The 26,993-nt window shown below is 39.0% G+C and overlaps 1 protein-coding gene and 1 pseudogene across 5 annotated transcripts in view; one reads left to right on the top strand and one right to left on the bottom strand.

Annotated features, from left to right (window-relative positions):
• The first annotated feature begins 714 nt into the window (after positions 1 to 714).
• Positions 715 to 26,993, top strand: part of NAPB (NSF attachment protein beta) — a 48,079-nt gene continuing 21,800 nt past the window's right edge. For 2 of the 4 annotated variants that reach the window (XM_081293166.1, XM_081293165.1), the window contains exons 1-5: positions 715 to 908; positions 19,607 to 19,686; positions 23,545 to 23,661; positions 25,516 to 25,562; positions 25,711 to 25,788. In XM_081293166.1, the coding sequence (XP_081149292.1) occupies positions 811 to 908; positions 19,607 to 19,686; positions 23,545 to 23,661; positions 25,516 to 25,562; positions 25,711 to 25,788 (420 nt within the window). In that variant the 5' untranslated portion in view covers positions 715 to 810. The remainder of the gene's footprint in view (positions 909 to 19,606; positions 19,687 to 23,544; positions 23,662 to 25,515; positions 25,563 to 25,710; positions 25,789 to 26,993) is intronic. The other 2 variants (XM_081293167.1, XM_081293168.1) reach the window with 2 other exon arrangements.
• LOC308648430 (small ribosomal subunit protein uS8-like) lies at positions 12,940 to 13,377 on the bottom strand (annotated as a pseudogene). The gene has a single exon. The product of its transcript is annotated as a small ribosomal subunit protein uS8-like (transcript).

The following is a 26,993-nucleotide window of genomic DNA, read 5'->3' as shown; positions in this document are numbered from 1 at the left end:
GGCACAGTATTGCTATCTATGGATACTTCTCTTAGGAGATTATAAGTCTTACCAGCAGATAGGGATTTTGTTCCAGGAGATCCACCCTCTGTGGCAGGCATTATGTAAGGGATAAAAACACTCAAGGGCTCACATCCACTTAATAGAATTCAGTCAATAAAAAGTAGACCGTACACATATGGCATATATTCATTTCTAATGAAGGAGGAAAGGACCAACAAAAAGTTGCAGTTAGGAGAAAATCAGAAACAACTTTGAATTTATATCAGGAAGATGAGCATTCTTAGACGTCTTGTTCTGAGACATAAAAATAACTTCGCCAGCTGTTACTCCTATTTTGAAGAGTTGTGGGGTAGGCATCACATGGTTGATGAAATTGCTCTCAGTGGCTGCATTAGACTTCGTTTTGCAGGAGGCTGAGAATTCCTTCGTCCATCTCAAGTTGAGCAGGGAATCCTGATGCTGTATGTTTTAAGTTATCTTTACAGGAAGCCACAGGTCCTTTTCCAACTCCCGATTCTTAAAACATTCAAGTCCACCTTGGCTCCGGACACCTCCCTAGGGCCACGCCCCCAGCTCCATAGCTGAGGAGTCAACGGTCTGAAAACCCGGCACCTGGCCTTGCCCAACGGCCTTCTGGGAACTGTAGTCGAGCCTCTCGCGACGCCGCAGCCAGGGCAGGGTCGCGGACTACAAATCCCAAAAGGCCTTGCGCTCCGCGCCTGCGTTCCCGCGACCGTGAGAGAGGGCGAAGGCGCCGCGGGCGCTCCTGAGCTGCCGGAGCAGGCTGAGTGGACTGCAGCGGCTGACATGGACAACGCCGGGAAGGAACGAGAGGCGGTGCAGCTGATGGCGGAGGCCGAAAAGCGAGTGAAAGCCTCCCACTCTTTTCTCCGAGGGCTGTTCGGGTGAGCAGCGGAGTGTGCGTGCCCTGAGGGATCTCCGTACCGGGCCCCCTCCCCAGCCGGCAGCCACCGCAGAGTCTCCCACTCGCTCCCTGTGTCCCCCAGAACGTACCTGAAAGCCCTCAGCTCCAAAAGCCCTCTAGAGAACCCCCTCATATCCTCAGCGACCCCTTAAGTCCCCCAGAACGCCCCCGAGGTGCTAGGTGACCTCCGGCGAACCCCTTGGGGCCCCCAGCATCCTCCTTGAGGCCCCCAGAACGTTCCCGGAACCTTTGGGCCCCACATGCCTTCCAGAGACCCCTCTTGGCCTCCAGTGCCACTTTATAGGCTCCTGGGGGCCCTATGCGCCCTCTAGATATCTCCTCAGGCCCTCAGTGTCTCCCTGGGTCCTGGAGAGTGAACCCGGGGCCCTATATGACCTCCAGAGAACCCCCCTTGGATACGAAGAGCACTGGGGCATTCTGGAGGGCCAGGAAGACCCTGCTAGGACCCCCAATGCCTCCCTCAGTCCTCCCAAACGCCCACCCGGACCCATTGACCCCATGCTCCCTCTAGAGACCCCCTCCTGCGTTCTTAGAACGTGCATAGGGGTCTCCAGTCTCCGCGCACACTTTAGAGCCTTCAACACGCCACGCTCTCGGAGTCCCCAGAACCTTTTAGGGGCCCTTAGCCCCCCACACGTCCGCAGAGAACCCCTGGGGTTCTCCAGGAGTCCAAGCACTCGTGGAAACCCCCAGAGGTTCTCAGCCACCATCTGCCCTCCAGAGACCTCCGGGTACCCACTCCCCATTCCCTTCGGCCCCGGAGGTGGCCGCGCGTTGGTGCGCAGGGACCCATACCTTCAGTAGCTAATGCTGGCAAAGGACCCCACTGGCGTGGCGGGTGGGATTTTGCTTTTGGCCGCCTTTAAGCCCACATTGGATAGTGGCGTCGGGGGAGGGGCAGTCAGGGGACTCATCCTGGCGCCTGCCCAAGAGTCTGGTGGCTGTCCGCTGGGGTGCAAGGGGTGGAGCCCCCATTCCAAGCGGTCGTGCAACCGCTGGCCTCTGCCCAGGGGCCTTGTGCCCAATGGTCATTTAGTAGATACTCCTTGGATGAAGAAATGCATTTCCTCAGCATAGTATTTTTCCTTTGCCAAAGATTGATTCATAGCCAGGGCCTCCTGTTTGATTAAGGATAACGCAGCTCTTATTTTAAGTCAGGATCTTTTGGGAAATCCCATTAATTTCCTGTAATTCTTCAACGCTGTCCTTGGGAAGGTTTTAAATTCGGACCTCTTGAAAAGCAGAGGTTGCACTGGCAGCTTGTTGAAGAAATCTGGGTTGTTGATTCTGTGAATGATTCAGCTGTTTAGGATGACAGTGGCAGAAATTTTGTGTGCATGCTTTCTTTTTTTCCTTTTGAAAATGAAAAATCCTCTGCCATCACCGAGAGCAAATTTTTATTCTTGAGAAGGACCAGTGGTACATATTTAGCCATTGCATTATAGACACAATTTTATTTCTATACAAATTCAATTGGCACTCTTAGTTCAGAAAACACACTCAATAGGTTTTGACTTCTTTTTGCCAGCCTGATTCTATACAGTGCCTGGTAGTGCAGCCTTTAAAGATTCATAAAGAAAAGGGGCCCTGTCCTCAAGGACACATAGCTGGTTTCTAAATCTCTCATGTGATATGTGGGTTGAAGATATGGCTATAAATTATGTATTGTATTTCTCCTTTAAAGTTGTAAAGAGTATTGACTAGTATTTGGTGCTAATGCCAAATAATAACACTTTTTCAATTCACAAAACATTTAAAATTTATGCAGATAAAATTGAATGCCATAGCTTCTCACACTGGGAGGTGATCAGTGTATTAAATCAGGATATGCCTGCCTGCGAGAATTTGTATTTGGCAGAGGAAAAAGCATGACAGTGCTGAATGCTTGTCTCAAGACAAAAACTCCATTTGGTCAAAAGGTATTTTGTTGTGTTGGAAAAGTAGGTCAAATCTTGAGCCAAAAATCCTAAAAAGTATTTTTAAGAACCTTTTTGTTTTTAAAGAAACATCTCTTTGGCTGTTGTTACCCTGTCTTATTGTCAGGCCATATAGGAAAACTTCATCATTTATACTCAGTTGGCACAAAAGCTGTTGCATTCTGTGTCTGACACATAGGCACAGCTGGTCAATTTATTATCCTAGCTTTGAGAACTGGTTTGCTTTTCTGTGCCTCAGTCTCTGCTATAGATGGGGATATGACTAGTACATGTTCTAATTTGTGAGGATCAGCGAGTTTATATTTGTAAAACATTTAGACCGTGGATTTGGAGATGATTAAGGGAATATTAATGTGCATATTTATCAAAACTTTAAAATATTGTCAACTTCATTACTTATCAAGGAAGCATAGGGCCAAATGGATTAAGTGACTTTCCCAAGATTTCAGAACCAAAGACTTGGTCATTGACCTTTTAGTGAAATAAACACCTGAAAATCCTAACCAGGTGAAGTACCATGCAAGTGTTATTTGTGTTCTGAGGACTGTTATATCCAGTAATATTTGACTCCTGAAAAGTTCTGGGAAAGAATAATACTTGGAGTTTCATGAGTTTTAATAATACTATATAATTACTTGAAGTAAAAAACTGGACTTAGTTTCACTATTTTAATAGAAAGACTAAGATATAAATTACCACTAAACAGGGAAGAGAGGTGGGAGGGAATGGGAGGGAGAAGGGGAATTGCACGGAAGATGGAAGGAGACCCTCATCCTTACACAAAATACGTATATGATGGTGTGAGGGGGAAGGAAAAAAAAGAGAGAGAAATGTCTCACAGTAGATTGGGTAGAGAGAGGGGAGGGGGGGATAGGGAGGGCAGCCGAATACAACAGACACTAATATTGCTGTATATATATACATGGCTGTATAACCTATGTGATCCTGCAATCTGTACACTTGGAAAAATGAGAATTCATACCCCATTTGAATCAAATGTATGATATGTCAAGATCATTGTATTGTCTTGAGCAACTAATAAAATAAGAAATAAAAAAAAAACAAAAAAAGAAAGACTAAGATATATATCTTATTATACAGATATTATATCAATTTTAAATGTTTAGAGTCCTTTGTTACATGTGGCATCATATGTTCTTGTAAGCATCACCTTTCTGGACTGGAATATGTGTCACTCTATCCTGACTTCCTCCCCATTATCCTGTATTTAAAATATTATAGTCTGTCTCCCTGTCATACTCCTGAATTAACAACACAGAATTAATAACACACATATTGACCTGAGCACCAGCAGAGCTCACATATTTAAGAACTGATTAGCTGGTGCTTTCAAGGGGACAGGTGTTACTTTGAAGAGGTGGCGCCTATTAAAAGATACTTGGCGTATTGCAGGTTTCTTCACATATCATAGATATTCTTAATATTCTAACTGCAGATTAAAGTCTTTCATTAGTTCACCTCCTCCTTTACTCAGTATTTACCCCCCACCCACACTGCTTTTTATAGCATTATTGTATTCTCAGTGCTATTCCATAGCTCTTGCTTTTTTGTTGCTTTTAGAAAAATTAAATAAAAATATTCATCGATACAAGAAAACATCAAATAATTGTTCTGTGTGTAATACACAAATCCATTATTTGTCTGCTTGGTAGGCAAGGTGTCAGTGTTCTTTCCCAAAAGATTCCCCCTTCCCCACTACCTGCAATCCCCCTATAAGGGATGCAAAATTGCAAGAAACCACTGTTAATTAGTGTTCTGTTTTTCTGTTTGACTGCAAGTTAGTTAAATAATAATGTTTTTGTAGCTATGGAATCAAACCTTACTTTTTCTGAAGGCTGTAGTATAATGTAGTGAAACTGCTACCAAAAGAATTGTGTTGTCATTTAATTTGTTGCCACAAATGAGCTATGGAATTTTGTAGTTAATTTCAAATTCTAATTTAGAATCTTAATGAGTTACTAGTATGATCTTAAATTGGCCTGAGTCTGACAGTAAGAGTTTTGAATTGGAAAGATCTCTTTACAAGCTTACCATCTTGTTGCTAGGAGACCATAGATTGAGGATTAGTAACCTTACCAATGCATATCAAGAAGGTGGTACTTAAGAATGACAGTGGAAAGATGTTCCTGATAATGCTATCTTCCCCTTTTTTTTCAGTGTTCTCAATCTCAGAGGTTATTTTTTTAAAAAAGCTAAAAATCTGGCAGTGTCATTGTAAATTTACTGAAGATCCTTACAATCTATAAGCTATTTGTAAAAATTGGGACTATTTCTTAGCATTATAAGCTCTTATCAGTATTCTTCACTAGGCTTTTTCAATGAAGATTGTATATCTAAGTTTTTCCACAATATAATGGACCATATGGTAGCCTTCATAAAACATTTAGTTCTTTCTCAAGTTGTGATTCATAGTCAAATGTAGATTGAATTTTTTAAAAATCATTAATTTCAGATTTATTTATAGAGACAAGTGATATAGTATAAGCCAATACATGTATATTTCTTATAATTTAAGAACTAGAATAATGTACATGCTAGATAATTATTATATATTATATTTAAGAAATAGAATACAAATTATATGTGGGAAGATAATGCATGGACTTTGGCTCTAGTTTACTATTTTAGTGACCAAAGCCTAGTAAGTTAAACTTGGAGCTTCTGATTATTTTAGCTTTCAAATGGGCAGAGGGACAGCCATTGTTAGGACTGAATGAGGTGTGAGAATGCTTAGTCAGCTGCTCAGAGCTGTGTAACTGTTCATTATAATCATTTAGTTTTCTGATTTTATGTCAAGTTACAATTTGTATATCAAATGATAAGTTGTCTGCAGTGGCTTTTTTCTGTTTGCAGCTTTGCATTGTTTGCTGTATCTCTTGTTTTGGAAGTCTGTTTAGAAGAGAGATGGCACAGTGATGGTGTATGGCTCCTTGGGAGTCTATCCTCTTTGATTGTTGTGTCCCAACTCTCACCTAGTTTGTGGCATGCACTAGGCACCTGGTCACTGTTGGTGGAGAGACTGAATATATTAATGTTAATCCTGTTTTGTTTTGTTTTTTTCCTTTAAGAGCAAAGGGTGTACCATAGTAGTTGCACATAGTAGAAAGGTACAAAGTAGTGTAAATGGTTTCAGTTGAACAGTAAAATTCTTCCACAATCTTCCCTCTTCTTTTTTTTTTCTTTTTTCCCTCTTCTGATGGTTACCGTCATAATTCTAAAAAATTTCAGAACATTTCTACTTATAATTTCTTTATCAATATCGATACTGAAAATGTTACAGAATTTACATGATTTCCATTTCTTCTTTGGCCTTCTGATTTTACTTAGTTATTTCTCAATCTTCAGACATTCCCTTTAATATATAAACAATATTTAAACCTGTAATTCTGGATCTATGCTGATTAATGAGTGTCCAGGACACTGGATTACCCTATTTATCGGAGACTTTACATGTTATTTTTAGACCTTTACGTTGTGTTCATTTGATTAGATGATAAAGTCAGTAAAGCCTTTTGTACCTTCAAGTAATTTTTAGGGACTAATACGGTTCACAGTAAAGAAACTTGGAAGTACAATTTCAGAATAACTATTTCTGTATTTAAATGCAGCTTAGTGTAAATAATAATAATTTAATTGAAATCTAATAAATCAGTATGTTCTTAGCTTAAATTATTTTTTCATGGTAAGCAATTATCTGTTGATCCTGCTTTACTGCTTGTTTCCATTAGGCATTATTGTTGTATTTTGAAGGCCTTTTCAGTATCTGTAGAGGTAAACCTTTTGCTCCTTTAGAGTTACTGCTGTGATCAAATTTGTTTTACTTAACAATTTTTTTGGTGTATAGTCTTTATCAGGTTGAAATGTTGATGTTACAGGTGCCTCATAAAAAAAAAAAATGGAGGAGCCAGGCATGGTGGTGCACACCTGTAATCCCAGCAGCTCAGGAGGCTGAAGCAGGAGGATTATGAGTTCAAAGTCAGCCTCAGCAACTTAGTAAGGCCCTAAGCAACTCAGTAAGACCTTGTCTGTAAATAAAAATTAAAAAAGCGCTGGACGTGTGGCTCAGTGGTTGAGCGCCCCTCAGTTAAATCCCCAGTACCCCTCAGAGCCCCCCAAAAAACATGTAGGAGTAGAATCCACTTACTGTGAAACCATTGAGTGTTTTGGTGGTATTTCTTTGGTAACTTTCTGTTTGTTTGGTTTTTTCTTTGGAATTTGGAGTGTTCAACTTTTCTATTTGTATTGAGGTATGTTTTGATAAAGTATTTTTCTAGGAAAATTTTCATGTAAGTTTTTAAAACTTTACTTGCAGAGTTCTACAACTGTTCTATTTCAGTAGTTCTTGTCACTCTTATTTTTGTATCTTGTCACTCTTTCCTCTCTTTTTCCTTGATTCTTTTGATCCTTTCTCTCCAATTAGTATTTTGATTTATTCCACTGGTTTCATGTCTTCTGCCTTATAAAATTCTGCTTTACCTTTATTACTTTATTTCAACTTTATTTTACTTTCTTTTGTTTTTCCTGCAGGCTGTTTTTGGGAAAGAGATATTAATTTGTTGTTTCCATGTTGTTAGTATGGATCCAAATATTTATGGTTTTATTTACAAACTGTAGATCTTTATGTATGATGTTTTCATTTCGGTTTGTTTTCCCTCTGATCCAAGAGTTATTTAGTTGTTCAGTTGTTTAAGGCAGAAGAGCCTTTTTTTGTATACAAATTTCTGGTTTTACTTTATTATGATTAGACAACTTCTTGAGATTTTTTTTTTTTTTTTGCCACCTAATATGTGTTTGTGTTTCATGAATGACAGAGTGAATATTCTCTTATCAGAGGTTGATAGAGATCTGCAAAATCGAATTACTGATTATATTGTCTGTGTCTTCTTTGTATTTATGTATCTATCTAATCTGCTTTGGAATAAAGGGGGTATATTAATGTCTCCTATAATTATTTTTTTTGATTCTTGCATCTTTTGTAGTTTCTGATTTATGAAAATAACTACTGTGCTCTGATACATACATATTCACAACTAATATGTATAATTTTGTTAATTTTATGTTTAGCATTATGAAGTGAACTTTATCGCATTTAATGCTTTGGAGCTCAAATTCTGCTTTGTCTGATTTCAGGATAGTAATCTCTGTTTTCTTGTAGTTTGTATTTGTCTACTTTAGGACTGCATTATGTAAGAGGATCATAACTTGTCCAGTTGCCACATGCTCTGTGCTGGCCAGCTCCCTCTCCCCTTGGAGCCTGTGGAAGCCATGTGACTGATTTGAGGAGGTATCAGTGGAAGAGACAGGTGATCCTTCTGATCCAAAGTATAGGGACTACCAAGGCAGCTGCCGTGGGTTTTCCTTCCCACCCCTGCTTCACAAGAAAATAAGAATATATCCCAGATAGATGCTTTCCAGAATAAAGAATGGTGACACTTAGAGAAAGAACCAGTAGCCATAATCAGCCTGCAGTAATCAGGAAAATGAGCAAGATACACCTTTGGGAGATGTTGGGGTTATTTGTTGTTGTGTCAAGTCTAAAAAAGCCAATTGATATATTTGGTATACTTTTGGCTATTTTAAGACTTACAGAATGGCTTTTAGTTGTGTTTCTTGTACTGTGTTTCTTTTCCCTTCATTTAATTTTCATTCACTTGGTTGTTTTCGTTTTTCTCCTCTATAACAGTAGAACCTATTCTTTTCTGAGATAAAACAAAGACTTCATTTCTGAGATGATTTTATCTGTCTTTCAAGAATGTATAACAAAACTTCATCTTATTTTTTGTACATTTCTTGTCTGAGTTTATATTTTTACTTTTATGATGTACTTATATCTGCAAGATTTTGTTAAATATTTAAATCATATGGGGTTGTTGTTTTCCTCTGCTTTGTGGTTGTTTTGGGAAGTACATTTTTGTCAGCTGCAGTTTTCCTTCTTACTTCATAGATGGTAGCTTTGTGTGAATACTGCTTCTCTTTTCTGTTAAATGTTGTCAAGTTTCCCAGGCCTACATTAGCACAGGTTTTTAAGATGGGAGATGAGGGATTTGAGTGACTTCATAGGTTCTGAGTTTGCTCTTTTTTTTTTTTTTTTAATATTTACTCTTAAGTTTTAGGTGGACACAATATTTTTATTTTACATTTATATGGTGCTGAGGATTGATCCCAGTGCCTCGCACATGCTAGGCAAGCACTCTATCACTAAGCCACAACCCCAGCCCCGAGTTTGCTCTTTTCTGTTAGTACAATTAAATGCAGTTTCTGGGCTGAATGGTGTTATGTGGAGGGGTGGGTAGAGGCTTGGGTGTTTTCCAGTTTTGATACGCCTTTCTTTTGGAAAGATTCTGAATTTTTTTTTTTTTTTTAAAGAGAGAGTGAGAAAGAGAGAGAGAGATTTTTTTTTAATATTTATTTTTAGTTCTTGGCGGACACAACATCTTTGTTGGTATGTGGTGCTGAGGATCGAACCCGGGCCGCACGCATGGGAGGCGAGCACGCTACCGCTTGAGCCACATCCCCAGCCCAAGATTCTGAATTTATCTCCATTGTTTGCCTGCCTTCCTTTCACTGCAAGGCTTCATAGAGCAGCCTCCTCATTGTAAGTTGACCCCTCTGTGCCAGAAGCAGTGTCTTCTGGAGATGGCCACCCTTAGCAAAGGCCCTTCTTCAGTTTCCAGCTGTAGTGCACCAACCCTCCAGGTCTTACTCCTGGTCTTTCCTCACTGTGATGGGACTAACCCTCAGTAAGGAATACTGTCACTGAACCTCCACTGCAAGGACTCTTCTGTACTCCCCTCTTTTAGCCACAACTCCCTCCTGACTTTAGCAGGGGCTCTGTTGGATCTGGTTTAGTATTTGTGTATTTAGCCAATATCATCCTTTAGAAATTGAAAAATCAGGGCTGGGATGTAGCTCAATGGCAAAGCGTCTGCCTTGCATTCGCAAAGCCCTGGGTCCGACCCCCAGTTCCAAAAAAAAAAAAAAAAAGAACCCCACCAGAAATTGAAAAATCATCAATTATTTTTTTAAAGATTGAAAATTTAGTTCAAAGATTTAATTTTTATAAACATTAAAATTTACTGTTGGTAGGGCTGAGGTTGTAGCTCAGTGGTAAAGCATTTGTCTAGCATGTGTGAGGCACTGGGTTCAATTCTCAGCACCACATAGAAATAAGTAAAATAAAGGTCCAACAAAAACTATATATATATATGTATATTTTTTTTTTTTAATTTACTGTTGGCAAGTAAAGTTGTGTGCAACAGCCATTTCTAAGTTCACCTGATAGTTGCTACTCTTAGCTTTCTTATGTATTTATCCTGATTTTATTTATTACTAGATCCAGTCTATATTTCCCTCCATAAAAAAAATGACTGCTCTGCCTATCAAGCTGAAACATTGGAACTGTTGCCAAAGTAAAGTCCAGCTAACTTTCTTTGACATACCTGTTCTCATCAACTATTTCAGGAAATTATGCCTCAACACAGGTACTTTTTGTCAAACAGTCCTTAAATGTCTCAGATTGTTTCCTGTGTCTGAGAATCTATAATTAGTTTTTTCTTACATAAACAAAGTGAAATGTTCTCAGAATTGAATCCAAGAATCCAAGGCGTATCACTGAGAGCTGCTCACCTCACTGACACAGTGCTGGCTGCTGGCCAGGTAGTGTTTCTCTTCCTATCTTCATCCTGATTGCTTATGAGAACAAGCAGCTGATAAATGACTGTACATTTGAAGTGTCAGACTAAAGCTGGGGCCCTGGGCTTGCTAGTGTGCATTGAGCCTCTATATCATCAATTTAATGAAAAGACAAAGGAACTTTCAAAAGCGCCTCAGTCTTCTGGTAACAGTCTTTAAGAATTCATATTAGCATTCTGAAGAGTCTCCCTCCTGCCTACCTTTTTAAAATATATATTTTTTTATTTTTAATTTGCACTCATACATATTTATGGGGTACAATGTGACATTGCAATACATGTAGACAATATAATGGATCAGATCAGGGTATTCCATATCTGTCACCTTAAAATTTTGTCCTTGTGTCAGAACATTCAAAATCCCCTCTACTAGCTTTTTTGAAATATTGAGTTAAATCCTACTTAGCTGTGGAACATTAGAAGTTATTCCTCCTATCCACCTGTACCCCATTAGCCATCCTCTCTCTATCCTCACCCTGCCCAAGTTCTGCTAACTACTGGTCTACTCCGCACTCCTGTGAGATCAACATTTTAGCTTCCACTTATAAATGAGAACACATATTAATTTTTCTGTGCCTGACTTATTTATCTTATTTATGGTAGAACAATATTCTGTTATATGTATCTACTACATTTTCTTTATCCATTCATCCACTGATGGACACCTGGGTTGATTTCCATATCTTGCCTTCTGCCGTTATTTACAGTGTTCCCCTGGAGCCACGATCTCCCCAGCTGCAAAAATCTCTACTTTTTCTATCTCATGAAAAAACTAGACTCTTTTGAAATATGTTAAACCCAGAAATAAAATAATCAAGTGTGATTTACAGAAATAAAGCATCAACTGAAAATAAATTGCTTTTGGAGTTGATTCTATCATTGAATAAATACTTAAACAGATTTTTAATTTGTCCCTCTAGTTCTGAATACTTAACTATATTTCCTTATTGCTTTCAGGGACATATGGAAAACTTTTTAAAAACTGTAGTGTGGACAGGTTTTTCCACCCAGGTACTACTAAGCAGTCAGCATTGTCATGTGGCCTGGGCAGGCCCTATGCTGGTCCCCTAAACCCAGAGATTATCCTAGTGGCTAAGGAGACACTGCTGGTAAATAATGAAGAGGAGAAACTATCTTGTGTGGTAGGGTACCCCACCTGTGTATCCTACATTATGTCCCACGTACTACTAACAGTGATTCCTGATTTTTAGTTCTTTGATATGGTTTGACATTCCTTCAGGGTACCTAATGATGGAGCTGAATTTTTTCTCTGGTTCTACATGCATATCATCACAATGCTGTCATTGTACCCTTTGAGATATTTCTACTTCTGAGGTCTTGTGATTTTAGAGGCATCTTTATTTCTACCTCTGCAGTTGTCACCTTTTTCTTACAGGTACATCTTCTTATGTGTGTGCCATTAATTCCCACCCATCTACTTTGATATCTTCCTCCTCCCACCCACAGTTTTAAAATAGTATGTACTATAGTTGCCAGTGTGATACAGTGCTCCAAAACAGTGATTACTCAGGATGGGGTAAAATCAAGACTTCAGAGTATTTGAGGATTAATTTTTTTTTGCTAGCTGTGTTTACTGGCCCCTTGGTGAAATATTAGAGGAATGTAGTGAGGTTGGATGTGTTCTCATAGACCACTTCTGTCCCTGAAGTTTGATGTGTTTTCCTCAGCATTCTCTCTGTGGGCAAAGTATTTCTTTCCTGAGTCTTTTCTGGCAGGTGTTGATCTCAGTCAAGTATTTGCTCAATAAGCGTGATCAAAAAGAGGGAGTCTGCCTTGCCCCTGAAATTGAGTGGGCTTTTCCACTTCAGCTTCAGGGTAATGGTGGTTCAAGGTCAGATAAGATAGGTTCTTTCACAGTGTCATTTCTGTCTTCAAGATCTTCTACCCCTCTGTGGGGCTCTATAGATAGCAATCAATGGGATTAATTAAATTTGAATTCTGAATATTGTTCTTAATACTTAAAAAAACTAGCTTTCATATGTGTAAAGCAAAGCAATTGGAGTAATTTCAAAAATACATTTTTATTTTTAAGTTTTATAGTTATGTTCTGTTTAGTTATGTTCTGTTTAAAACAAGTAAATCTTCTTTGGTATTTTTAAAGTGAAACTACTTCTGTTTCAAGGGTCATTTAATATTTTTATAGCAATCACTAACTTTGAAGTCAAGAGAGTTAGCCTGTACTGCTGTCCTAGGCTGGTAACCACTGTGGGCCATTGACCTCCAGATACCATTTTCTCATCTTTAAAATGGAGATGGTGTCTTTTGTTGTTGTTGTTGTTGTTTGTTTGTTTATTTGTTTTGTTTTTTTTAGAAAGAGAGTCCAGTGAGGCATTTTACTATATGAATGTTTTACATCCCTGGAAAAAGAATCCTAGGAATTTTCCTCCTGTGTGTTTTCTTGCTTCTTCGTGGTCCAAGATGCCAGCAGAGGTTGTCAATACAATGAAACCAAACTGACGGGATGGGAACAGATTATTCTGCCATTTTTCTAGGTCTTTAAGCTGCACATCAAATATGGGGCTTATCACTCCACACTTGTTTACCTGCCTGTGAGGTTGACAACAATTTTCCCAGCTCTGTGATCATCAGTGATTTCAAATTCGCCAACGTAACCATGCTTCATCATCCCAGTTAGAAACCGGACAATGACTTTGGAGCACGGCCTAATAAGGACCTGGCGTTTGCCTCTCTTTTTGGCATTGTTGATGCTCTTGAGAACATCAGCCAGGACATTCAAGCGCATCATTATGGCGGCACAAAAGCTGTGGTTGTTGTAATAATGAAAATGACATAATGTGAAAATATCAGGTATAAAACCTAGCATAATGTATAAATTTTAATATTCTTAGCTCGTTCTATCTCTGAAAATAATGTCACAGTGGTCCACTTATCCTTTTGAATATATAGCCCTTGCTGCTCTGAGGCTTATTTTCAAAAGGACATATTTTTTTCCTCTATTTCCCCTCCCTGACAGGATTAGAGAGACAGTGTTATCTTTTTGCTTTCCCTAGTTAATTGTCCTTGAACACACCCACCACAGGAAGAAGATATCTACCAAAGGATCTAAGAAGTGAATATCTAACATACCATTAGAGCACCCTGGGACCCCTTACCAGAACACACCTGGAATGTAACCTTTAATGAGTTACTTTAAAATCCCTCTGTTCCTCCTGATGGCCAGAATCACAGCCTCTGGGACTGGACTCCCTTGTGTTTCTCCTTTGCTAGCAAAGCAATAACCCTTCTTTTTCCTTTTTCTCAAAAACCATGTCCTTATTATTAAAATGTCATGAATTGGCATCTGGGGTAGGCCCGAGCTTTTGGTAACAATAATAGGATAATGTACATTTTATTTTATTTTTTTAAGCCAAAATTTCTCTTTAGTTAAGAAACACTTATCAATCCCAAATTGCTCTGACAGCGCATACAACCATGAGTAAACCAGACAAAAATTCCTGCCTTACTTTCTTGTAAGGGAGATACAACACTGAATCAGAATATTAACTCCAGCCAGTGGGGGTGGGTGCAAAGATTCAGGGCTGCTCCTGTGATCACAGGCTTTTGTACAGAGTGGTCTTTAAATACAAAATGTAACTGATGGGCAAGTACAAGAATGAGGAGGGCCAAAGCAACAATGGGACATAGAGGGTGCAGACAGGTCCAAGTGTGAGGGGAGGTTGCTGGCATCATTAGTAGCATTGGCAGTTCACATAACCTCTGCATCCTGCAAGGGCCCTGTAACATGATGTTCCTACCACAGGAAAGAGGAAACTGAGGCAAAGGGTGTTGTGAGTGACAGGCATTTCACAGATTCTCGTATACTCGTTTCTGGATTAATTCTTGGTGTTTTCACATCATATGCTTACTCTAAGAATTCCAATTTCCTTATCAAATGCTATTAAACATTGGAGCTGCTGCTTAAAACAAAAGGACCACCATACTTCATTCTACAGATCCAAAACTCACAATCTACCCAGTGTTCTTACCAATTACATAACAGAGCAGAAGAGAAGCAGGACAGGAAAGACAAAATCAGCATTGTTTATACCTTCCCCCTCAAGGGGTCCATCTTAATGATTTGGAATAGTGGATTTTAATTTTTTTTTAGAGGAGGATAATGTACATTTTAATTAAGCTAGTTTTATTTAGAAACTTTTAATAAGAATGATTGCACTGTAATTGCAATTCAAGATTCCTGGTACTCTTTAGGAAGAAAGAAAGAAGCAAGAGGTTTGTCTTCCTTAGTTCTATTGAGCTATGGCTAAGATTGAGAAGACTCTCATATTGGGAACTTTCCATTTGGGAAACCTATTGGCTAATTGTTTTTTTAAATATGTAGACTTGAAATGGAAAAAAAGGGAACATGAAAGTGTGAGAGAAAGCTTTTCTTATTCTGATGCATCCTTTTTGGTGTGGCTTGTGGCCCCCCTGTCATTCCCCATGTAATATAACCCCCAAATGTTTTTGAGGAGTGGGGGGAGCATTTATTGAGATATAGTTCACATACCATATGATTTATCTATTTAAAGTGTATAGTCCAGGGATTTGTTTGTTTGTTTAGTATATCCAGAGCTCTGCAACCATCACAACAATTTCATCCCAAAAAGAAACAGTGTACCCACTACCTGTCATTCTTAAACATACATTTTTTGAACACCACCAGCTCTGGTGTGTCAGTTTGTTTTGTGTTCCTGTAATCATACTTGAGACTGGGTAATATTACAAAGAACAGAAATTTTTATATCACAATTGTGGAGGCTGGGAAGTGCAAGATCAAGGTACTACGTGTCTTAGTCTTTTTGCTATGTCCTCACATGGCAGAAAAAGCGGAAGAGAACCCACTCACACAGGCCCTTTATGTAGTGACTTAATCCATTGTATAGGGGCTGGGGATGTGGCTCAAGCGGTAGCGCGCTCGCCTGGCATTCGTGCGGCCCGGGTTCGATCCTCAGTACCACATACCAACAAAGATGTTGTGTCTGCCGAGAACTAAAAATAAATATTAAAAATTCTCTCTCTCTCTCTCTCTCTCTCTCCCCCCCCTCTCTTTAAAAAAAAAAAAAAAATCCATTGTATAGCAGCTTAGTTCATTCATCATGAATTTACCAAAAGCTTGGTCCTTGTCCCCAATGCCAATCCAATAATGAGGACACGGTTTTGAGAAAAAGGAAAAAGAAGGTTTATTGCTTTGCTAGCAAAGGAGAAACACAGGGGACTTCAGTCCTAGAGGCTGTGATTCTACCCATCAGAGAAATCAGTGGGCTTATTTTAAAGAAGCTCTTCAAAGGCTACATTCCAGGTATGCCCTTATAGGGGGTCCCAAGTGTACTTGATGGTGTGTTGAAATTCATTTGTTAATTTAGGAGATAGTCACTTCCTAGGTCTTCTGGTGACATCTCCTTTCAGTGGAGCACAGATAACACCAGGTACATTTGTACCCTGCCCCCAGGGTTAGGGAGGGGGCGGGGCGAGAGAGAAAAATGTTCCTTTTAAAATAAGCAGCAAGGGCTGTACTCAAAAGGTAAAGTGGAGCACTGTTAAAATGATCTAAACAATTTTCATTAGGCCTCATCTCTCATCTTAAATAAATTCAACATGAGTTTTAAAAGGGATAAAGACATTCAAACCATAGCACCACACAACCACTCTGTCTCTATAGATTTGCCAACTGTAGACATTTCATGCAAGTGGAATCACAATGTAACTGGCTTCTTTCATTTAGTATGTTTTTAAAGCTCAACCTTATTGTAACATGTTTTGGAACTACATTCCTTTTCATTGCCAGGTGATATTCTAATTGTATGTGTATACCACATTTTATGTATCTATTCATCAGTTTGTTACAGGGCTGGGACCTTCCAGGAACCTGAGGCAGCTCAAAGGCCCCTCTTGAAACCCCAATACTTGGGATCAAGTCAGAAAGATTTCAGACAAGTTGCTGAGAGTAACAGGCATAAGTTTATTAGAAGGAATAGAGGGTTAGAGAGTGGGTCCTCAGAGAGGAAGGGGACAGCTTGCCTCCTGGTGTGTCAGTCTTATTGAGAGTCCGTTTAAGCCAGGGGACAAAAAGACAGTCAGTATAGATAATAAATAATTTGGTCTGATCAGGAAGGTGGAGGCTGGTTGGAAAGGAAAGGAAATCAAATGCTGACATCTCCATAGCCCTTTCCCCCTACTCCTCCAACCTGCCTCAGAGATTGTTCTCCCTGCTGGGCATTGTAAGAGTTGTTAATTAATGCCTCCAGAGCTGCTACCTTCCTAGGTCACTCCACTATTTGGCCCAGGATTGGGAGAGGAAAAAAGAAAGATAAGGGGGGCAGGGAGTAGAGGGCAGGAGAGCAAAAACTATCTAAAATATATAAAGGGGGCAGGACATACCACTTCTTTATATATCATCTCTGGACCCCTTCTTCCTCCAGGGAGAAATGTTTGTATCCTTTAAATACAACTTACTTTCTGTGTTGCCTGGGGTTCAGTCTTCACATCTGGGGAAATGGAACTCTTCGTCATGTCACCGTTATTCCCCATGGAAGTTTCCAGAGAGTCATTTACACCCAGGTCCATCTCTTTACTTTTGACTGACAGCAGGATGACATCAGACTTTCAAGTCCCCATTGCCGTGATAACTCTAAGTCACTTTGGGCCCATGCTGACAAGACCTAATTGGAACTTGTTCTTACAGATTATGTGGTTAGGAGGAATTATCCTTATATTTCTGAATTCTGGATTCTAGTCTTGTGTATAGGTCATAAAAATTCCTGCTTTAGAGTAACTTGTGTTCTTATCAGCATTTCAGGGCCTGCATTTCTCCTACAGATAGCAGGTAGGTTGCTGAGAAACATTACACATATCCTATCCACTTAAGCCATGCAAGGGCTGCAGGTGAAAGCCCGTGGGGGTCAGCACATGGGCCCATTTTACAGAATTACTTCCTAACCTCATGTTCCCACTGCTCCTGCCTATGTGTCCTCTATCAAGTTGATGGACATTTGGGTTGTTTCCATTTTATGACTATTATGATGCATGTGTTACTGTGAACATTTGTGTACAAGTTTTTGTGTGCATTTATGTTTTTATTTCTCTTGGATGTGTGCATAGGGGTAGAATTACTGGGTCACATGGTAACTCAGTGTTTAACCTTATGAATGACTACCAAACCATTTTCCAAAATGACTCCACCATTTTACATTGCTGCCAGTATTACGAGAGAGTTCCTTTCCCCCCAGTCTTCCCCCAAGACTCCTCTTATTTGAATGTAGCCATCCTCAAGGAAGCCAAGTGGTATTGCCCACGTGGTTTTTGTTTGCATTTCTCTGATGGCTAATGATACTGACTTATATGATGTTGTCCTTGGTAGCCACTAGTATACACTTTGGAAAAAAGTCTAATCAGACTTTTGCTCGTTTTAGAATTGGGTGGTTTTTATTATTTAGTAAGTGTTCTTTATACATATATATTCCTTATGAGGTGAATGATGTACAAATATTCCCAAAGGTTTTTATACCCTCAATGCATGGATCTAGTTTATAATAACCACACTGATTAAGGACATGCTTTGGGTGAAACTCTGCAATGGCACCTATATGTGGATTATTTCTTTTGCTTCTCATAATAACCTCAGTTTTCATGTATAAAAACTGTGGCACAAAGAAGTTAAAGAATTAGTTATTGCTCAAGATCTGGTTAGTCACACCTGGTCCTCCCTGTGTATTCAGCCTTGACTCTGCAACAGGACACATACAGGCCCAGAGCTGCATGCCCTCAGCTGGAGCTCAGAGCTTATTAAGGTCATGGCACATATGTTTGCACTCATTCATTTTCATATTGTGTCGAGTCTTTAGGTCAGCCTTGACCTCTCCTATCTGAGTCCTTAATGTCTACACTCCACTCTGAGTTTCTCATTATGTGTACTGTACAGTTAGGGTCTACTGGGTCTTGATTTTCCTCTGGTTATTTTATATTTATATAATGTGGATAGACAAGATAGGTAACTGTCTTTTATAGAGTAACTTTAGCTTAGTAAAAGCAAAATTGAATTAGGAAACTAGGGGGAATTACAAAAGATTAATTTTGGTTTTATGTAAGAAGAAATTTCTGAGCAGCTAAAACTGTCCCTCAGTGGAATCAGCTACGTGGTGAATAATTTTACAGAACTGTGCGTATTTAAGCAGCAATGGAGGACCCTGTGGTCAGGATATTGCAAAATGCAATTCTGTATTGAGTAGGGGCTATGCTGAGGCCACTTCTACATTAGAGAAGGGCTTACCTCTGGCAGGTAATACAGCATGGCTAACTTAGGTAATACAGCATGGCACTTGTCATCTGGCTTCAGATTTTATTTTTATTTTTAAATCTGAACAAATATAGTGGTAAACTCTTGAATAATAAGGTAAAAGTATCTTAATCCTTCAAAATTCAGTCTCCTTTGGGAAAAATACTTCTAATTACTCAGATTGATAGACACCTTGAGTTTTTCTAAATGGAAAGGACTGGGGCTGGGGATGTGGCTCAAGTGGTAGCACGCTCGCCTGGCATGCGTGCGGCCCGGGTTCGATCCTCAGCACCACATACAAACAAAGATGATGCGTCCACCGAAAACTAAAAACAATATTAAAATTCTCTCTCTCTCTCTCTCTCTCTCTCTCTCTCTCTCTCTCTCTCTCTCTCAAAAAAAAAAAAAAAAGTTAAATGGAAAGGACTTTGGTTAAGGGTATAGACTCTGGATTCAGTCTGATCTGGATTTGAGACTCATTTTTGTGGTTTGAGCTATGTGGGTTTCAGCAGTGCCTTTACCATTGTATGCCTCAGTTTTCTTACCAGAAATGGGCATAGTAAGAGTATCTCCTCTGAACAGCTATAAAGATCCTCTAATGTTTGTGTGATGCATACTAAGTGCTCATTAAATGCTTGTTTCTTGAGGGAGGGAGGATGAGGGATATAGATTGTTGTTAGAATTAAATGTGACCTCATGTTTAAATTTTTCTTAGAGGAAACACAAGAATAGAAGAGGCTTGTGAAATGTATACCAGAGCTGCAAATATGTTCAAGATGGCTAAAAATTGGAGTGGTATGTACAAATGTTTTGTTTGCTTGCTTTTTAGACAAATACTTTAAAATCATTTTGTGGAGAAAGTGACTTTTTGTATTCCCTGAAAGAGTGAGACTTCATGCCACAGAGATCCATCTCAGTCCTGCAGGGACTGCCATCTAAGTGAGCCAAGCTTGAAACCTGGCTTGAAGTTGAAGCACAGAGACAGTATCTATCTTAGTTTCTATAAGCCACCTAATATAGTAGGCTTGTGGTAATAACTAGAAAGAATTAAAATTGCATGGAATTAGGAAGAGTAATCTTTGTTTTTTACTAATGTGCTCAAATACATACAGTGCCATAAGGAATGAAAGTTGTAGTGAAACTCATTGAAAACAGGTGGGATAAATAGAATTGCCTGGTTTTCTTTATCTAAGCATTAGTTGGGAATTTTTAACCATTACCTACTCTGAGATAAGTGATTGTGAGCCCATCAAGAATTGCTATGGGGGGAGTTAGGGATCTTCTCATAACCCCCAAGGATTTTTTTTTTTTTTTTTTAGTAATTCCTTTACTCAGTGAAATCACATATAACAGAATTAGCAGGATTTTTCTTTTCATTCCTGAGAGGAGATGGTCCTTTCTAACACTGGTTTGAGAAAGAAAAAAAAAAAAAATTCATTTCACTTCCCCTTGAAACAGAGACATTTCAAGGCCAAATAAGGTATTTCTGAGTGAAGATGGAGATAACCTTAGACCAGAGCAGGGAATGTGGGTCTCTAGCTGTGGCTCATAACTTCAGTGTGCGGGAAAGTGGTTCTCTTACCTTCTATAAGCAATTTGTTTTCCCATTTCCCTTAAAGGCATACAATTTTAAAATTATTTCAAAGGAGAAATGCTTTTGAGTTAGATAAATCTGAAAGGTTCCTTCTGGCTCTGAAGTTCTTTTTTAAGTTTAGTTTTAAAGGTAGACTTTAGGTAAAAGGTAAAAATGGAGAAGAAACAAGTTTTGTCCCAGCATCCCCTCTTTTTTTTCAAATCCTATAATATATGTAGAAAGTGTTCTTAGCAAAGAAGACCAGTCATTTATTTTATCTTGTGAGCAGATAGTCTACTCTTTGAAAAATTCATCTCAGAAAGAGTTATATAATTTATCATTTATATAGCTATGGGGGCTTTTAGTGTAGCCCGTCCCCCAGCCTGTTGTCTGTGGTGATGCACCCTGTATAGTCCACTTGACATCTCCATGCATTTGCACTTTCCCAGTTTGTCTTAATGACTTGAGGTTCATCAGCTTATATTCCAAATAAGAGCTGACCTCCTTATCACCCTTCAGGTACTGTCTCCTTTACCTCTGACCTCATCCTGATTACTCCCCATGTGCTTCCACCTTGAAGCCTTTACTTATTCTGTTCTCTCTGTCTGCACTTCTCTGCTAAATAGAATGTGACCTATCCCTGCTTCCCTCAGGTCCTTTTTCAAATGACATCTTAACCAGCATTTCTCTGGCCATGCCTTTTAAAAATAACAATCTCCTTATTCCTGGAAACTCCCTTTTTTCCTCCAGTGCCCTATCACTGTCTAGCAAAAATACATAGATTATGTGGTGTTTTAATCATTCATATTTATGTGTTTTATTATGTGGTGGTCCTCATTATAATGTAAACCTTGGAAGGCAGAGTGTTTGTGTTTTTTTAATCTCTGCCATATCTCAGGGCCTAGATTTGTGTCTGCAACATAATGGGTTCTTGGTTATGTTTGAAGTGAATTAGTAAATATTAGGCTCTGAAGTTAAACCCATGTTGCTGTGGTAGTAGTCATGACACCTCTTGCATCTCTTTGTAATTTTAAAAGTTCTTAAAAAAAAAAGTTCTTTTATAATGATGAAGCTAATGCTTTTGATATTCATCTTTTGAGAGATCTTACTGACAGGTATTAGGCCAGTTTTGCAAATGAGGAAACTTAGCCTGAGAAATTGAATGACATCCTAGAAGCTGTCATGTTAATGTATGCTCTTTTAATGATACTTACAATTCTGGCAAGACTGAATTGCCGTTATTAGTATCAATTGAAATGAGTGCTCAGAGTGAAAAAGTAAGTCAGCTGCTAGTTTGAGATGGTAGGAACATGAAAATATAAAATTAAAGCACTTACTATTATCTAGGGAAATCGAGTTGCTCAAGAAAGCCTTAATATTGTGGTATTACATTCAGCAAGAGAAAGATAGAACATGATTAATTCTGAACAGTAAACATAAATTATTGAAAATGAAATGCTGGCAGGAGGGGGAGAGCGAAGTTGTAAGAAACAATAACATTTAAACATGCCAAAGCAGTGATCTAAGGATAGATTTGCTATAATAATAGAAATGTCCAACACTGGCATAACCTGAGCCAGGCCCTTCTAAGCACTGTACTTAGGTCTAATTATTTCTACATTCTTGAAGGTAGAGCTCTCAAAGCTACTGTTCAACTGGCATATTCCTGAACTGCTAGTCAGTAATTGGCTGCTTTTCTAAGTACCTCAGGTACCTCCCACAATCCTGGCAATGGCCTTGGCCCTCATTGGGATCCCCTGAGGCCTCATAATTTGCCATTAGCCCAATAGGGGTGCTCCAGTTCCAGCTCCAACCCTGAGGTCAGCATCCACTTTGATTATCTCCTTTATTCTATTCCTGCTCCTTAGACTGAGTAAGTCCAAGATCAAAATGCCAGCAAATTTAGTGTATGGTGAAGGCTTGCTCTCCTCCGTCTAAGATGGTACTTTTTTGTTGCATCCTCACATGGCAGAAAGGAGCATGTCGCATCCTTTCAGCATTTTGGGGAGGGCAGGGTACCAGGGATTGAGTCCAGGGGCACTTAACCACTGAGCCACATCCCTATCCCTTTTTTATGTTTTATTTAGCAACAAGGTCTCCCTGAGTTGCTTAGGGCTTCTCCAAGTTGCTGAGGCTGGCTTTGAACTTGTAATCCTCCTGCTTCAGCCTCTTGTCTCAGCTCCTGACAGCATCTTTTTTAAGGGCATTAATCCCAATCGTGAGGGTACAGCCCTTGTGACTGAATCACTTGTTTAAAAAAGCCTCTTAATCACTTATTTAAAAGCCCAAGTCTTAACAGTATCACATTGGGTATTATATTCCAATATTTGAATTTGGTGGGAGACTCCTTAACATTTAGACCATAACAATGCCCATGTCTTTCTGGGTACTCTTTTTATTGGAAACAGAGACATAGAGCAAGATCTGAACGTGGGCAGGTTGGCTCCAGAGTTTGTATGCTTCTTTTCCCTAAGATGGAAGTTTAGAAACCCACCTGAGAATTATGTACTTACCTCTGAAGAGGGGATTGGAATGAGGGATGCAGCTGAAACTTTAGCAGAATTGGATATTTTTATCTTACAAAGAAATTTAAAACATGTTTAGCATTAGCAATGGATACTACTTATGACTAATATTCTTAATCATGCTTTCCCTAGTAGAGCAGATTCAACAATGATAACTAAATCTATTGAAACATGAGTAAATAATCTTTGTCTCAGTGTTTTCCTTTTTTTAATTGTTTATAACTGTAAGCCCCTTGTCCATATGTATTTTATGATTTTGTAATAGAAATGAATAGGCCAGGTCTTGGCTATTGTCAGAGATTGGAGTCTTATTGTCCAGAGGCACTTGGCAAGCCTACTGAAACTGAGATGGAGAAACTCTCTCACTTTTTGACTTGTTTTTAATTTGTTTTTGTTTTGTTTTGTTGTTTTTTTAATAAATACTTGAAGTGCACACCATATTTATGTGTGCCTCTAACTGGAATTCAGGAAAATGTACCTTCTCTGGGTCCTTATCTGGCAGTTCTGGGGGAGGTATTTTCTTCTGTGTTTTAACTATGGCATTTTCTTCTCTAGCCGCAGGAAATGCGTTTTGTCAGGCTGCTAAGCTCCATATGCAACTTCAGAGCAAACATGACTCTGCTACTAGCTTTGTGGACGCCGGGAATGCTTACAAGAAGGCAGACCCTCAAGGTGAGGCAGCCCGTCTCCCTCTCTGCCTAACTAACTAGCCAATGTTGCCTTCGATATCAAAGTCAGTGTGTCCTTTTCATTCCTACTACAGGAAATTTCTGTATTTAGGAATAATACAGAAATTTTGACAATTAGAAATTTTTATTATTTAATCATTTGGGGGCTTTTATGAAGAGAAAATATTTTAAATTTATCCTGGCTATTTAGTTATCAATACTGTTTTCTTAAGTTCCATTTACGTATTTTGGAGAATTGTTTGGAAATTACCTTTAATTTTATCTAAGACTTCTATTGTCTTGATTTTACAAAATATGTTCTTTATCATGTAGGGAAATTCTAATGTTTCCTTTCTCCTAATATTTAGTGAGTTTTAAGATACAGTTTGAGGAGATTGGATAAAAACATCTCTTGATCACACAGCATTCATTTGTGGTGTGTGTTTTTTTGTTTGTTTTTCAAAGTATTTATTTTGAGCAAAGAATGAAATTAGATAAAGTGGTAAATTTTTGTAAAGGTTGTATAGTTAGCAATTAAAAGTATTCATGACTTATCTCCCACCCATGTGCCTTGAGCCTCCCTTTTTGCTTTCAGTAGTCCCATCTTATTTAACATACAAATTTCAACTTTTGTAAATATGTCATAAAGAAATAAGATAACATCAAGGGCTTTTGTGTAAAGGTTAATCACAGTTTAGTTTTTTCCAAAAGTGAAGAGCTGGGCACAGCCCACATGAACAGTAGGGATAGAGTGGTAGACCTACAGTGCATCAATATTTTAGAATATGATGCAGGCATTAAGATTCCTGAGTCAAAGAATCCTTGGTAAATGTTCACATGTTAATTAAAGAACCACATGGGGGGGTGGGGGAAGAACCACAATGAGACCAATCCAATATTGCATGACCTAGATATTTGAAAAACGTTCATGCACATAGAAATGGATCCAAGAACACTGCAAAGAAAAGTTCATCAAATACTGATACTTAGTTTGAGTGGGATTATAGACAAATGTCTTTCTCTATATTTTTAAAGTTATAACAGTGAGTTCATATTTTTTACATAGCTTAAAGGAAATTAATTTTAACTTTTGTTGTTTACTTTTTTAATTCTTTGTTCAAACTTTTCCACATTGCTGCCTCTTTTAGATCAAATACAATAAACTTGAAGGTGCCAATCACATGCCAGCAGTATAAATACTGCCATTTTGTGAGAGGGAAAAATTTTTGGCTGTTTCAGAAAATATAATTTATTAGCATTATCATTTATTGGATTTTTTTATTCCTTTTCCAGATATGTTAGTATACCAAAATTTAACATCTTTATGCATTATACACAGTGTTTAACTTCACTTAAGGGTTGTCTGAATAGGCATTTCAAGATGCTTTTGATTTGGAGACCATGAAGAATAGAAACTATTGAAATGATCTTTCTTGTGAAGTGATACTGTCTTCCAAAATTAGTATATATCCATACAATATTAATGAAGAATACATTTACACTTAGTTATTAGCAGATATAATTTGTCGGTTTGGTGACAATCCCTATGGTCTATTTTCTTTGTAACAGAGTATGTCATCTGATTGGAGTCCTCACTTTAAGGTTGAGAGTAACTATGAGCCACTATTACTCCAGCCACACCTCCTTAAGTTATACTGTAGCTGCCAGGAACAAAGCCATGCTGGTGTATCTAGATTTGTGCATGATTAGTATTTACTTCTCACTAACTGACCTGCCCACCCTTCACCCCAAATTGTACCTCATTAACGTTCTAATAACAGCCAAGAAGACAGGCTCACCTGAACCCTCTTTGACTGAATGGATTTTTCATTGTTTTTCTTAAATGCCCACGCTTCAGAGGCTATCAACTGCTTAAATGCAGCCATCGACATTTACACAGACATGGTAAGACATTACATTGCTTGAGCGGCTGTGGGGTGGAGTCCTTGAGATGGCTTAGAGTTGTATCTTTTTATTTTTTTTTTCCTGTTCCCAAAATGATTGGCATTCAAATAGGTAAAATATGTGTGTGACACTGGTTTTTCCCCCCTAGGGAAGGTTTACAATTGCGGCCAAGCATCACATCACTATTGCTGAGATCTATGAGACTGAGCTTGTAGACATTGAGAAGGTAAGCACTAGTCATAGCTCCTCATAACTTGATGTGAAGCAAGTGGAGAGTTGGATGCCAGGAGCCCTCCTCTCCTAGTTGACTTCAGTTGTATACAGAGGGCTTCCTAGGGACTTCATGGGTGTGACTGCTTTTCTGGAGTGAGTGTGTAACACATAAGAGCTGGTTAGATTTATTGAACTACCCATTATTTGTACACTCTTACACTCACTCAGCATAGCTGCTTGAATATCATCTGTGTAGTCCAGACTTGCTCCGAACTACAGATTCCTACCTGCTCCTGCCTACTGCTAGCTTTTCCACTTGGAACAAGCAACATCTCAAAGCTAGCAGATCTGAAATTGGATTTTGATCTAAAGTGCTACTGCCCCCACCTTGCTTCCCTCTAAATGGAAGGCTTTCTTGTCCTTTCTCTTACTCTACATCCAACCTATGAGCCAATTCTGTGGGCACTGTCCTTAGTGCTTTTGAGTCTCAGCACTTCTCACTGCATTATTGTTCCCCAGCTTTACTTGATCACTGCAGGAACCTTCTAACCAGTTTTCTGCTTCTACTTCCTCCTTCCCCTCATTTTTGAGCCCTTATGCAACAGAGTAACCAGAGTGATCTTTGTCAGTAGTATATCAGATTCTGTTTCTCTATGGCTGCAATCTTTGGTTGGATCTCTCTTCATTCAGGAACATCTGGAATCTTTTTTTTTATTTTTTATTTTTTTTTTTTTTTTAAAGAGAGAGTGAGAGGGAGAGAGAGAAAGAGAGAGAGAGAATTTTTTTTTCTTAATATTTATTTTTTAGTTCTCGGCGGACACAACATCTTTGTTGGTATGTGGTGCTGAGAATCGAACCCGGGCCGCACGCATTCGAGGCAAGCGTGCTGCCGCTTGAGCCACATCCCCAGCCCAACATCTGGAATCTTGCATGTAGTCTTCATGGCCCCGCTGAATTACTCCTCCCACCCCACCTATGCTCCTCATGCCCTTCTGGAACCTCCTTTCTCTACTCTCCTCCCCTGCTCTGGCTGTAGGACCTTTGCAGTGATGATTCCTCTTCCTGAACAACTCTCCCTTAGATGTCCTGATGGCTAACTTCTCATATCCTTCATGTCTACGTAGTTAACATCCCCCATGCCTTTCAATTTTTGTTAATTTATCACATTTTCTATGAGGATTATCATGACCACCTATTTGGAATTATAACTCCAGCCCA

Source organism: Spermophilus citellus (genome assembly GCF_964194105.1).
Source record: "Spermophilus citellus genome assembly, chromosome: 4".
NCBI classification, from domain to species: Eukaryota; Metazoa; Chordata; class Mammalia; order Rodentia; family Sciuridae; genus Spermophilus; species Spermophilus citellus.
Note: the sequence above shows the minus strand (reverse complement) of the source record. Positions and strands in the feature narration are given on the sequence as shown.